The sequence below is a fragment of the Sciurus carolinensis genome, chromosome 9 (genome assembly GCF_902686445.1).
Source record: "Sciurus carolinensis chromosome 9, mSciCar1.2, whole genome shotgun sequence".
In the NCBI taxonomy this organism is placed as follows: Eukaryota; Metazoa; Chordata; class Mammalia; order Rodentia; family Sciuridae; genus Sciurus; species Sciurus carolinensis.
The window spans coordinates 95,931,269-95,946,077 of NC_062221.1; the positions used below are offsets into that span (position 1 = coordinate 95,931,269).

The 14,809-nt window shown below is 34.0% G+C and overlaps 1 protein-coding gene across 1 annotated transcript; it reads right to left on the reverse strand.

The window, feature by feature from the left end:
- Positions 1 to 526: 526 nt before the first annotated feature.
- On the reverse strand, positions 527 to 1,459 carry LOC124993017 (olfactory receptor 5AC1-like). Its single transcript, XM_047564495.1, has one exon. The coding sequence runs from the start codon at positions 1,448 to 1,450 to the stop codon at positions 527 to 529; it is 924 nt and encodes a 307-aa protein (XP_047420451.1). The 5' UTR covers positions 1,451 to 1,459.
- Between the last annotated feature and the right edge of the window lie 13,350 nt (positions 1,460 to 14,809).

Below are 14,809 nucleotides of genomic sequence, written 5' to 3' on the forward strand. Positions count from 1 at the left end.
GTTAAATAGAATTATTCATTCTAAATTACTCAAAAGGATATATTTTGCTATATTTACTCTAACAAATTTATTTTTATTTATGTATTGTCTTTGCAATGACAATGATCTATTAAAGTAAGAATTGGAAAAATATCTTGTTCAAGAATTAGGAAGGCATAAGTACTCTGTAAATGAAGACTTTAAACAGGCTGAGTTTTAAAAGAATGCTACGTTCCAAAGAGTATAAAATATGTGTATCTGGAAACAAAAGAGTACATTCATTCATCTTACAAAGACTTTGTAATGCAGTGATTTCACTTTTATTTTTGAGTATGGATTTAAAACAACTATAATTTAGATCTCTTCTTTACATGCAATGGTCATAATAACTTATAAATAAGTCAAACATATCTAACCAAAATTTATCATTCATTCTTTGAATAATATGTTTTAAGTTCATACTATGTTCCAAAAAATTACAATATATGGTGATTTATTTTTTAAAACTGTAAAACAGAAAGAATAAGGAAAGCTTCCTGGACAATATTTATTTCTTCATCACCTTTCTCAGTGCACCTAACACTTCCTTGTTTCTCAGGCTATAAATAAAGGGGTTTAGCAGGGGAATTATAATGGTGTAGAACAGTGAATACATTTTATTTTGATATTTATCTGGACCTGACCCAGGGCGCACATACATGAAGAAGAGAGTGCCATAGAACAAAGAGACAGAGAGCAGATGGGCCCCGCAGGTGGACAAGGCTTTGCTTCTGCCCCTCTCAGACTTCTTTTTCAGGATGGCAAACAGGACACGGGCATAAGAGACTATGATACTCAGAAGGGAAAACTCTTGTATGGAGGTGGCAAAAATAAAAATTACTAATGCATTGACAGATGGGTCAGTGCAAGAAATTGTATACAGTGGTAAGATTTCACAGTAGAAGTGGTCTATTATGTTGGACCTACAGAAAGTCAATCTATGTAATAATCCTACATGAATTATGGGGTGTAGAAAACCAATTACATATGACATACTTATCAACCAAGTGCAGAGTCTGTTTGACATGACCACTGGATAAAGCAAGGGATTGCAAATGGCTGCATAGCGGTCATAGGCCATCACTGACAGCAGAAAAATTTCTGTGGTTGCACTGTAACAAAAAAAATAATACTGGGTGAAGCATTCAATCAGAGATATCTTATGACTCGTAGACAAAAAATTGATAAGCATCTTGGGGGTCACAGAGGATGAAGTGCACGCATCAGCCAAGGCTAAACCACTGAGGAAGAAGTACATGGGGGTGTGTAGGTGGGGGTCCTTCCAGATGAGAGCAATCAGGCCAAGGTTGCCCACCATGGTGATGAGGTAGATCACAAGGAACACCAGGAACAGGGGCACCTGCAGCCCTGGACTGTCTGTAAGTCCTGTGAGGACAAATTCAGTCACCTGTGTCTCATTTGTCTCCATCATATCCACTCAGGCTAATCACTGCAATGAGAGCAGTTAAAAGCATTAATCAAGCCTTATACAAAATGATAAGGAGTGCAGTTGGAATTTGTTTCTGATGTAGTTTACTCATGAAAATGGATGCAATAAAATATGAAGTTACAGTGCTTCAGTTTTTAAAATTATATTTAAAAATAAATATTTCACATATATAATTGTGAAGTAAGGTTTCTTAAATGCATATAGTTACTAAAACAATGGTGGAAGAGGCTGTAAACACTGAGCGATTTGGTCTAAAACATGTTATTCACAAATACCTTAAAATTAAAAATATGAACAATGAAATATTTTATGGAATTAAGAGTAAAAAGCATTTGCTGGGCATGGAGGCACAAGCCTGTAATCCCAGCTGAGGCAGGAATATCATGAGTGAGTTCAAAGCCAGCCTCAGCAACAGCGAGGCACTAAGCAACTCAGTGAGACCTTGTCTAAATAAAATACAAAAAAGGACTGGGGATGTGGCTCAGTGTTTGAGTGTCCCTGAGTTCAATCCCCAGTAACCCCCCCCCCCAAAAAAGGAATAAAAACCACAATTTACATAAAATCTATGAAAACCATACTCTGGTTCAGAGTCTAAATGTTCATCTCTCTTTCCAGGAACTCTTTCATGTCCTTCTAACAAACAAAACAAGTAATCTCTTTTGGTAGTATTGATATCTCATTCTTTCCTCCAAGACATAAATGAACTAAACAATAGGACAGTGAGTTCAGTTCCTATTTCCATTCTTTTCAGTCTGTTAACTTTATGTCACTTGATTACATGTTCCTCAAAAATCATCCCAGAGAGCTAATTAAACTCTATAAATTTACCTTTTAAATTCCTCAAAACTTTCCACATTTCTAATACAATTTTTAATAGTTTTCCCCAAAATGCCTTTCATAAGTGAACACAATAACTTACTTATTTGTTCAATAAATATTTATTTAGTAGTTCTTAAGTTAGAGCACTGTTATCCCTGGGTCAGACACACAGACTTGTAACTCTAGACTAAACTTGCAATGCTAAAATAAGTGCTATTTTAAGAAAAATGGAAACTAAGAACACTTATCAATTTCTTTGTAGACTTTGGATACTTTTATATGTATCATTAAAGGTATCAATGTACACATTAATCATCCCTTTACTAAGAACATTTTAATATTTCACAGGAACAAGATGCTAAAAGCAATTGTAAGGATTTTCATTCCCTCTTTTTTTGACACTGTAAATGGTACTATCACATTTAAAGTAGAATGAAACATTATAGAAGACACCCTAGTCGAAAGAACAGCCAGCTTTCTCAATATGTGTTTTAAATCTAAATGTCAAAAATTATAACTTTTATTTAAATACCAAATCAAATAAGGAGAAATGATTAAACATAACAAAGGACAATAATGAACATAAAGATAGGCAAGGCGGAAAAAAAGAGAAAAAAACACAAAATGTGGACCATATCCATGAGTTAAATAAACCAGGAAAGTAAATGAGAAGAAAAGAGCCCACAGAAACCCAGGGTGGGGTCCAAGTCAGAATAACCAATGTGTGTCATACCTACACATATTTTTACTTCTATGACTTATTCACCAGCTTTGTATAAATGCAGCTAACACTTGATTCCCTAAGTTTGTGATTGCCTAAAATTAATGTCTCAAAGGCCCCTCCCTGTAACTCAAAAAGACACAAATATGAGGTTGTTGAAAATACAGTTCTGAGAATAATAATCTCAGAATAGTAAAATATGCAAAAGTGAGATATTTTATACAGAAAAGTACCTGCCTGCCCATCCTTATGAAGAGGACTTATTCTGTGGACACCAGTTCTTCATATTCAATGGGAGTAAAAAAAGAAATTTCATTTGAGATTTTTATTAGACAGTAAAATGTACCAACAAAGAATCCAGGAATGTTTGCAGTGATCATTGAGAAAATGTGATGCTCTCGAATCTCCAACAGTATTAGAATATTCTTATTTTGTATTACATTATCCTTACTTTATATCTACCAAGAATACAATGATGATGTTTTCTGTAGATGTGGAGAATTCTTTTCTGCATATTTCTAGGAACTGATATCTAAAACAAGAACTATATAAGGAGGAAGACATAGACCCCTCTCATTTTACACCCAAAATCCTTGTGATCCCAGTTACTAGAAAATCTTCTTGATTCTGTGAGGTTTCTAAAGCAAAATTCAGAGTGAAATTTATTTTTTTAAGGACAGAAATAAAATAATCCGTGTTTCATTGTATAGCTTACTATTATCATGAATGAGAACAATGTTAATGAAAATATTTAAGATTTTAGATTTTGTGTCTTGTTTTCTACTCCAACCTGGCTTTAAGGTTTATATCTGTAATTCTTTGGATTTTTAAAGGTGCATGTCTAATCATCAGTCATGAGACAGTGATTCTTCCTTTCTACTCAGTAAACAACACAGAAAAATGTTTAAACGTACAGACTCAGAAACTCAATCATGAACTCAAATTTGCATTCCACAAATATATAGCTGTATTTTTATCAGGATTCAGAGGAATTGATTAAAATATTTGTTTAGCTTTTTAATTCAGAGCTGTTCTCTGTTCCATGTGATAGATAAATCATCTGGAATAATTTTTATTTTAATATTTTAAGAGTTCATTAGAAACCACTGATGCTGAAATAATATAACTTTACATGAAATAAAATGACAATGACATAAAGCATTTTGCTCTCACCCAATTCCAACAAGATATATGGATGCCATAAGATTTACATTTTCATGAAGAGCTCTTAAGTTGTAAGAACAAAGATACAATTGCTCCTTCCCCATTTGGATTGTTTTGTTTTGTTTTCAGAAATGCCATTTGGAGTAACTGGTATTTATTTCTCTCTGTCTTCGAACCTGATTGTGATTTTTAATGCTGAAAGTCCCTCAATGCCACCTAAAGATTCCCTATAGGATAAGGTCAATCTATTGGGCATTGTAGACTAATCAACAAATGACTTCTGATACCCATTACCCATTTTCAACTATTATTTTTACATCTTTTTCTTTCTTCTGAAAACAAAAGCATTACAGATTAATTGTACAAAAATTTGAAAATTTAAAAGTGTACAAACACAATGAAAGGCAGTAATCTCACAAATCACTGGTAAATAGTTTTTTTTTTTTCAGATTTATTTATTATACCTTTTACCCATGTGTGTATTTTTATTGTTTTTACATACACTTTTAAGAAACAAAATTTTGATACTGCTGTTCATAATTTTTCACAAAATAGTCTTTACTTGCTAATACAGACTTTACATGTTTAAATCGTTATTTGCAAAATGTGATTTTTCCCCAATCTAGTGATTTTTCATAAAAATCTGCAAATTAACTAATTTGCACATAATTTGTCAAAGTATGTGCACCTTCTTGAGATACTTGCTACAAATTTGCAGTGTACCCTCTGGAGAAATTGTACCAATTTATATTGCATATATCCCAAATTTTACATCAGCAAAAGAAATGAAAATTGTGTGTATGTGAATGGGCAAGTATATAAGGAGCAGGAAGGGAGAAAGATAGATATATCTATATAACTACACATATATGTGTTTATAAAGATAATATACATGATATGAAAAGAAATTAAGAAAATTGCCCCATTTCAATCACATCAGAAAATTTTTAAGAATAAATGTAACCAAGTAGTAAAATCTGAACACTGAAAAACATAAAACATTGGAGTAATTGAAGAGGACACAAATAAATAAATAATATTTGATGCTCATGGATGAGAAGAATTAATATTATACTGATACTGATATGTTTATATCTATATCTATGCAGAGATGCTTATGGTTCAACTTTGCAAGAAACATGACTGATTTCATTTTAAAAACTATAAACCTTTACTCAGTAGTATATGAAAATTCTTAATTTTACCATTTAGAAAGGATTGACCTCATAAAGTGTTTGTCTTTACAAATTAGTATATGAATTTGATGCAATTTCAAACAAAATGATATGGAGATAATTTAACTATAGAAAATTTTAATTTATCTGGAAGGAAGATGGACTCAAATAAATAAATAAAATCCAACTTTTTTTAGAAATAAAGGGAGCAGAGGTTTTTATGCAAGATTTTTCAATATATCATAAAGTTAGCTTTAATAATTGCAACTATGCTTTCACTCATCAAGGAATGCCTTGGGTGCAAATTCACTAAAATATGAGCACCTGCTTCTAGACATTACAAAGTGGAATAAGAGCATACAATTTTGAAATATAAAGTGCATTTCCTCTAACACTTTGGTCAGACAACTTAATTTTTCTAAATTTTGTTGTCCTCATTGGTGAAATAAAGTTAGCAATGTACACTTAACGAGGTCGTTGCAACAGTCATGTGAAAGGGTAAATGTCCAACCCTTATTACTGTAGTTGACAGATAGTAAGGGTCATAAAATGGGTAAAGCTGATTATATCTTTTTAGTTATTTTAGTTATCCATAAGGAAATCTGATAAGATCCTTGTAAGGGAATAGAATTTTGGGTGAGCAAAATTGAGAAATATGCTTTCCTACTGACAATTTGTGGCAGTGACAATTAAACTCTGTATATAAAATGACTTTAACAAACAGATAAGGTCATCTGCAAGATATAAAAAATAGTGGGCTGGGGAGATAGTTCAGTTGGTAGAGTGCTTGGGTTCAATCCCCAGCACCGCTAAAAAAAAAAAAACAAAAAAAAAACATATGTATAGATAGATAGATAGATAGATATAGATATAGATAGATATAATAGTGACTTAGGTGGTACAAAGGAGACATTTTTTTCCAGATGGAAAAAAAAAATGGGGTTTTAAAGAAAAACTTTTACATTTCAATAAAACTTATGCCCCCAGTGACCTACTTCCTCCAAGTATGCCCAACCTGCCTACAATTTTCACCACCTCCCTGTAGTGCATTCACATTATTAATACATCAGCTGGATTAATCCACTTATAAAGTCAGAGCCATCACGATCCAATCTTTTACCCTCTGAATATTCCTGCATTGCTTAACACAGGAATTTATGGGGAACATTCTAGATTACAGCTTTTTATATATTTTCTTCATCCATTCAGCATTGATGCACACCTATGTTGCTTACATAGCTTTCTTGTTGAGGAAAATGCTGAAACAAGCAGGAAAATGAGGATATCCCTTGGCCATACTAAATTCATTTTTATATACATTCAGAAGTCATGTTGCTATATCATATAATAATTCTACATTTAACAATTCTGTATTATTTTCCAAAGTGACTATATTAATTTACATTTCTATGAAGAGTGTACAAGGGTACTCACTGTCTTTTGGATAATAGACACTCTTGCTGGTGTGAAGTGATATAATATTGATTTAACCTGAAATCTCCTGATAATTAGAGTTGTTGAGCACTTTTTCATATATTTATTGGACATTTTATTCAAAATAGAATTTGCATAATTTCCAAAGCATTGAGGAAGGAAAAAAAGGAATTTTAGGCCACAAAGCAACTCTTAGCAAATATTTTTTTTTCAATCTTCTTTTTTTTCTTTAATCTATTTTTGTTGTAAACAAATGGGATACATCTTGTTTCTCTGTTTGTACATGAAGTAGAGGCATACCATTTGTGTAATCATACATTTACATAGGATAATGGTGTTTGATTCGTTCTGTTATTTTTTCCTTCCCCCCACCCCTCCCACTCCTCTTTTTCCTCTATAAAGTCCCTCTTTCCTCCATTCTTTCCCCCTCCCACCCCCATTATGTGTCATCATCCGCTTATCAGAGAGATCATTCATCCTTTGGTTTTATGAGATTGGCTTATCTCACTTAGCATGATATTCTCCAATTTCATCCATTTGCCTGCAAATACCATAATTTTATTATTCTTTATGGCTGAGAAATATTCCATTGTATATATATACCACAGTTTCTTTATCCATTCATCAATCGAAGGGCATCTAGGTTGGTTCCATAGTCTGGCTATTATGAATTGAGCAGTTATGAACATTGATATGGCTGCATCTCTATAATATGCTGATTTTAAGTCCTTTGGGTATAGGTCAAGGAGTGGAATAGCTGGGTAAAATGGTGGTTTCATTCCAAGTTTTCTAAGGAATCTCCGCACTGCTTTCCAGAGTGGCCGCAATAATTTGCAACCCCACCAGCAATGTATGAGTGTACCTTTTTCCCCACATCCTTGCCAGCACCTATTGTTGCTTGTATTCTTGATGATTGCCATTCTAATTGGGGTGAGATGGAATCTTAGGGTAGTTTTGATTTGCATTTCTCTTATTACTAGAGATGTTGAACATTTCTTTCATTTATCTGTTGAAGAGTCTGCAACTCTTAGCAAAGCAACTCTTAGCAACTATTTAAAAATTTATATATTCCTTGCATCTTATCATATCATAATGGAATGAAATTAGTAGTCAACATGACAAAACCCTACAAAAACTATACTGAAACATAAAGATTGAACATACACTTTTGAATGATGAATGGGTGATATAAGAAATCAAGGAATAATTTTAAAATTCTTAAACTCAGAACCTCTGGGACACTATGAAGGCAGTTCTGAAAAGAATATTTACAGCCATGAATGCCTGCATAAGAAAATCAGAAAGATACCGAACAAACAACCTAATGATACATCTCAAGGCCCTTGAAAAAGAACAAATAAATTCCAAAACCAGTAAAAGGAAAGAAATAATTAAAGTCAGAGCTGAAATCAGTGAATTTGAGAATTAATGCAAAAGATAAGTGAAACAAAGAATTGGTTCTTTGAAAAGATGAACAAGATAGATAAGACCTTAGCCAAATTAAAAAAATAGAAAAAGAGATAAAATCCAAATTAATAAAATTAGAGTTGAAAAAGGAGAAATCACCACAGATATCACAGTAATCCAGCAGTTCATTAGGGACTATTTTGAAAACTTATACTCCAATAAATTGTAAAACTTTGAAGAAATGGATACATTTCTAGACAAGTACAATCTGACAAAACTGAATCAAGGGGACATAGAAAACCTAAATAGATAAATAACAAGCAATGAGATAGAAGCACTAATATAAAGCCTTCCAAAAAAAATAAAAACCAAGGACCATATGAATTCTCAGCTGAATTCTACAAACCTTTAAAGAACAACTAATGCCAACTATATTATTCCATAAAATAGAAAGGGATGAAACACTTCCAAATTCATTCTATGAAGCCAGTATCATACAGAACTGGGATAACAAAATCAGATAAGAACACTTCAAGGAAAGAAAACTACAGGTCAATATCCCTGATGAAGTTAGATCAAAAATACTTAATAAAATATTATAAAATTTTATTCCACAACATATTAGGAAGATTGCACACCATGACCAAATTACTTTTATTCTGAATGCAAGCATGGCTTAATATATGCAAATCAATAACTGTAATTCATTACACAAATAGAATAAGAAAAGAAGTACTTAGTCATCTTAACAGATGCAGAGAAAGCCCTTGACAGAATTCAGCACCAATTCTTGATAAAGGACTGATGACACTTGGATCTAAGGAACCTATCTCAGCATCATAAATGCTATATATGAAAAATCCAAAGCCAACCTCATGGTATACTGGGGGAAACTGAAAGCATTTCCTTTAAAATCTGTGATAAGGCAAGGATGCCCACCCTCACCTCTCCTATTTAACATAGTCCTAGAAATTCTAACCAGAACAATTAGGCAAAAGAAGGAAATAAAAGGGATAAAAATAGAAAAGGAAGGAGTCAAATTATCGCTGTTTGCAGATGATATGATTCTTTACTGAGAAGATTTAAAAAACCTCCACCAAAAGATTTCTAGAACTAACAAATAAATTTGGCAAAGTAGCAGTTACAAAATCAATATACAAAAATCAATAACTTTCCAATATACCAACAATGAATCTGCTGAGAAATAAATCAGGAAAACAATTCCATTCACAATAGTCTCAAAAAAATAAAATACCTAGAAATAAATCTATTCAAGGAATTGAAAGGTCTCTAAAATGAAAAACTATAGAACATCAAAGAAAAACATTGAAGAAAACCCTAGAAGATGAAAAGATCTCCCATGTTCATGGATAGGCAGAATTAATATTGTTAAAATGACCATACTGCCAAAAGCAAAACACAGTTTCAATGCAATCTTCATCCAAATACCAATGACAGTCTTCATAGATCTAGAAAAAAACAAAACAGTTCTAAAATTCATTTGTAAGAACAAAAGACCAGAAGAGTCAAAGCATCTTAGAATGAGTTTGGAAGGATTCCCATCTTTTCTATTTCTATTTCTATTTCATTTGAGGAATATTGGTGTTAATTCTTCTTTGAAGGTCTTATAGAATGTGGCTGAGAATCTGTCTGGTTCAGGGATTTTTCTTGACTGGTAGGCTTTTGATAGTGTCTTCTATTTCATTGCTTGAAATTGATCTGTTTAAATAATGTATGTTCTCCTGATTTAGTTTTGGGAGTTCATATGTCTCTAGAAATTTGTCAATGTCTTCAAGATTTTCTATTTTATTGGGGTATAAATTTTCAAAATAGTTTCTAATTATCTTCTGTATGTCAGTAGTGTTCATTGTGATCGTTTCTTTTTCATCATGTATTTTAGTAATTTGAGTTTTCTCTATCTCATACTAGACAAAGGCACCAGAAACATACATTGGAGAAAACATAGCCTCTTCAACAAATGGAGCTGGGAAAACTGGAAATCCACATGAAGCAAAATGAAATCAAATCCCTATCTCTCACCCTGCATGAAAGTCAACTCAAAGCGGATCAAAGACTTCGTCACTAGAATAGAAACCCTGTGCCTAAAAGAATAAAAAGTAGGCCCAAATAGATAGAGCATTAATCTCCAGGATATGTAAAGATATATAAAGAACTCAAGGTGTGGATCCAGTCTGGCACCCACATGCAGATCCAGTCTTACACAACCATGCATTTTTCCACACTACAGCTCCCCATCTACCAACAAATGCTAGGCAGCTTCCATCCTGCAACATATCCACTGCCATCTTGGGTTACTCCCAACACTACCAATGCCACCATCATTAGTTGGGGCAGCTTTCATCTTGGGACACCTGCCAGAGACTAGAAGCTCATTATCAAGGTACCTACAGGTTAGCACATGCTGAGGCCACCAACTAGGGATGTGGTTGCTTCCATCTAGGGATAACAGAGAGGATCAGAAAGATCATCACCAAGGACCCTGCAGGCTAGGTTACATCTGAGATATCCCTGCTAGGTGTGCTAATAGCCATCTTATGGCAGAGGCAGGAGAGAGCCTTGCAAGTGGTCAGTCAGTGGGTAAATGGTGCGAGGGCTAGTCTAGCCAACCAGCCTGGCACCCACCCAGATCTCAGAGACAACTCAGGCATCACTTGCTGGGACCTGACATCAGCCTGATCCAAGTCTCCCCCAATACAGCACCCACAGATCACCTGATCCTGACAGTTTGGCAATCAAAAGGGCCCTCCCGTTCCTCAATCCCGGGCATAACCATCTTCTAGCCACCAACCTGGCCCAGTGCACGCAGCTACATGGCTGGCCCACAGCTCTCAACACCTGGTCCTGATTTGCCCAATACAAAATAGCATTCTGAGACATGCACACAGGTCCTGGCACTCTGCCTTCAGGACCTATGGGGAAGAGTTTCCTGATTGGAAGTCAAAAGAGCAGGAGGCAGGAGAGATACAATTTAGAGACTAATATAGACCAGGAATTGTGGGGCCCACAAATGAGAGAACAGACTAGGACCAGGTTTACTCATACATTGCTGATGGAGTTGCAAACTGGTGCAGCCACTCTGGAAAGCAGTCGGGAGATTCCTCAAAAAACTTAGAATGGACCCACTGTTTGACCCAGCTATCCCACTCCTTGGTTTGTGCCCAAAGGACTTAAAATCAGCATACTACAGTGATGCAGCCACATCAATGTTCATAGTTGCTCAATTAACAATAACTAGATTATGAAAACAATCAAGATACCCTTCAATTGATGAATGAATAAAAAAAACTGTGGTATATATACACAATGGAATGTTACTCAGCCATAAAGAAGAATAAAATTATGGGATTTGTTGGTAAATGGATGGAATTGAAGAATATCATTCTAAGTGAAATAGGACAAACCCAAAAAACCAAAGGCCAAATGATTTCTCTGATAAGTGAATGATGATACATAATGAGGAGAGGTGGTGAGCGAAGGAGAGAAGAATGAAGAAACTTTGGATGGTGTAGAGGAAAATGGGGTGGGAAGGAGTGGAGGAAGGAAAGATAGTAGAATGAGACAGACAGTATTACCCTATGTATATGTGTGATTATATGAATGGTGTGAATCTACATTGTGTACAATCATAGAAATGAAAAGTTGTACTCCATTTGTGTACAATGAATCAAAATGCAGTCTGTAAAAGTAAAAATTTAAATTAAAAAAATTTTAAAAGGGAGTTCAGAATATACAAAATTAAAATGATCAGCTAAGTAAAGGATGATATAAGAGAAAAAAATGCAAACAACAAAAGATGACTTCAGAGAGTTAGAAGAGCAAATACAGAAAGAAAAAGATTACTTCAACAGAGATACAGATTCTGGAAAAAAAAAAAAAAAGAACAGAAATCCTTCAAAGGAAGGAAACAATAAACCAAATTAAAAACTCAATAGAAACCATCACCAAAAGACTAGATCACTTGGAAGACAGAACCACAGACAATGAAAACAAAACATTTAATCTTGAAAATGAAGTTGACTACACAGAGAAGATGATAACAAATCATGAACAGAAACACCAAGAATTATGGGATAACATGAAAAGACCAAGTTTAAGAATTATCCAACTTTTTGTTTTGTCAATTTTTTGAATTGTTTCTTTGGTTTCAATTTCATTGATTTCAGCTCTGATTTTAATTATTTCCTGTCTTCTACTACTTTTGCTGTTATTCTGTTCTTCTTTTTCTAGGGATTTGAGCTGTAATGTTAGGTCATTTAGTTGTTGACTTTTCATTCTTTTCTGGAATGCACTCCATGCAATGAATTTTCTTCTTATTACCACTTTCATAGTGTCCTAGAGATTTTGACATGTTGTATTGTCATTCTCATTGAACTCTAAGAATTTTTTTATCTCCTCCCTGATGTTTTCTGTTATCCATGTTTCATTCAATAGCATATTATTTAGTTTCCATGTGTTGGAGTAATTTATGTTTTTTATTTTGTCATTGATTTCTATTCTCGGTCCATTATGATCTGATAGAACACAAGGCAGTATCTATTTTTTTGCATTTCCTAAGGGTGCTTTGTGGCATAACATATGGTCTATTTTCAAGAAGGTTCCATGTGCTGCTGAGAAGAAAGTGAATCCAATTATTGATGGATGGAATATTCTATATATGTCTATTAAGTCTAGGTTATTGATTGTGTTATTGAGTTCTATGGTTTCTTTGGTTGATTTTTGTTTGGAAGATCTATCTAGTGGTGACAGCAGTGCATTAAAGTCACCCAGAATTATTGTGTTGTGGTCTACGTGATTCCTGAAATTGAGAAGAATTTGTTTGATGTACAGGGATGCATCAATGTTTGGGGCATTAAATATTTACTATTGTTATGTCTTCCTGATTTATGATTCCCTTAAGAAGTATGAAATGTCCTTCTTTATCCCTTCTGACTAACTTTGGCTTGAAGTCCACTTTATCTGATATAAGGATGGAAACCCCCGCTTCTTTACTGAGTCCATGTGCGTGGTAGCTTTTTTCCATCCTTTCACCTTTTGTCTGTGGATGTCTTTTTCTATGAGATGAGTCTCTTGCAGGCAGCATATTGTTGGGTCTTTCATTTTAATCCATTCTGCCAGTCTATGTCTTTTGGTTGATGAGTTTAGGCCATTAACATTCAGGGTTATTATTGAGATATGATTTGTATTCCCAGTCATTTGGCTTATTTAGACAAACGCTTAGCCACACTAACAAAGAGAAGGAGAGAGAAGACTCAAATTACTAAAATTCATGAAAAAAGGAAATATCACGACAGACACCACTGAGATACAGAACATAATGAGAAGCTACTTTGAAAATCTGTATTCCAACAAAATAGAAACTACTGAGGACATTGAAAAGTTTCTGGAGACATATGCTCCTCCCAAACTGAACCAGGAGGACATACACAATTTAAATAGATCAATATCAAGCAGTGAAATGGAAGAAGCCATTAAAAATCTACCATCCAAGAAAAGCCCAGGACCAGACAGATTCTCAGCCAATTTCTACAAGACCTTCAAAGAAGAACTCATTCCAATACTTCTCAAAGTATTCCAGGAAATAGAAAAGGAGAGTACCCTACCAAACTCATTCTATGAAGCTAATATCACCCTCATACCCAAACCAGGAAAGACACATCAAGGAAAGAAAATTTTAGACCAATATCCTTGATGAATATAGATGCAAAGATCCTTAACAAAATATTGGCAAACCGTATCCAAAAGCATATTAAGAAAATTGTGCACCACGATCAAGTGGGGTTCATCCCTGGAATGCAAGGATGGTTTAACATCCGTAAATCGATAAACATAACCCATCATGTCAATAGACTTAAGGATAAGAATCATATGGTTATTTTGATTGACACAGAAAAAGCATTCAACAAAATACAACACCCCTTCATGCTCAAAACACTAGAAAAAATAGGGATAGTAGGAACATACCTGAATATTGTAAAAACTGTTTATGCTAAGCCCATGGCCAACATCATTCTTAATGGAGAAAAACTGAAACCATTCCCTTTAAAAATGGGAACAAGACAGGGATGTCCTCTTTCACCACTTCTATTCAACATTGTTCTCAAAACTCTAGCCAGAGCAAATAGGCAGACTAAAGAAATTAAAGGGATACAAATAGGAAAAGAAGAACTTAAGCTGTCACTATTTGCTGATGACATGATTCTATATTTAGAGGATCCAAAAACCTCCTCCAGAAAACTTCTAGACCTCATCAATGAATTCAGCAAAATAGCAGGCTATAAAATCAACATGCATAAATCTAAAGCATTTTTATATGCAAGTGACGAAACAGCTGAAAGGGAAATGAGGAAAACAACTCCATTTGCAATAGCCTCAAAAAAAATAAAATACTTGGGAATCAATCTAACCAAAGAGGTAAAAGATCTCTACAATGAAAACTACAAAACACTGAAGAAAGAAATTGAGGAAGACCTTAGAAGATGGAAAGATCTCCCATGTTCTTGGACAGGCAGAATTAATATTGTCAAAATGGCCATACTACCAAAAGTGCTATACAGATTCAATGCAATACCAATTAAAATCCCAGTGACATACCTTACAGAA

Coding starts and splice junctions, on each gene's coding strand:
- LOC124993017 (XM_047564495.1), bottom strand. CDS start 1,450: ATGATGGAGACAAATGAGACACAGGTGACTGAATTTGTCCTCACAGGA.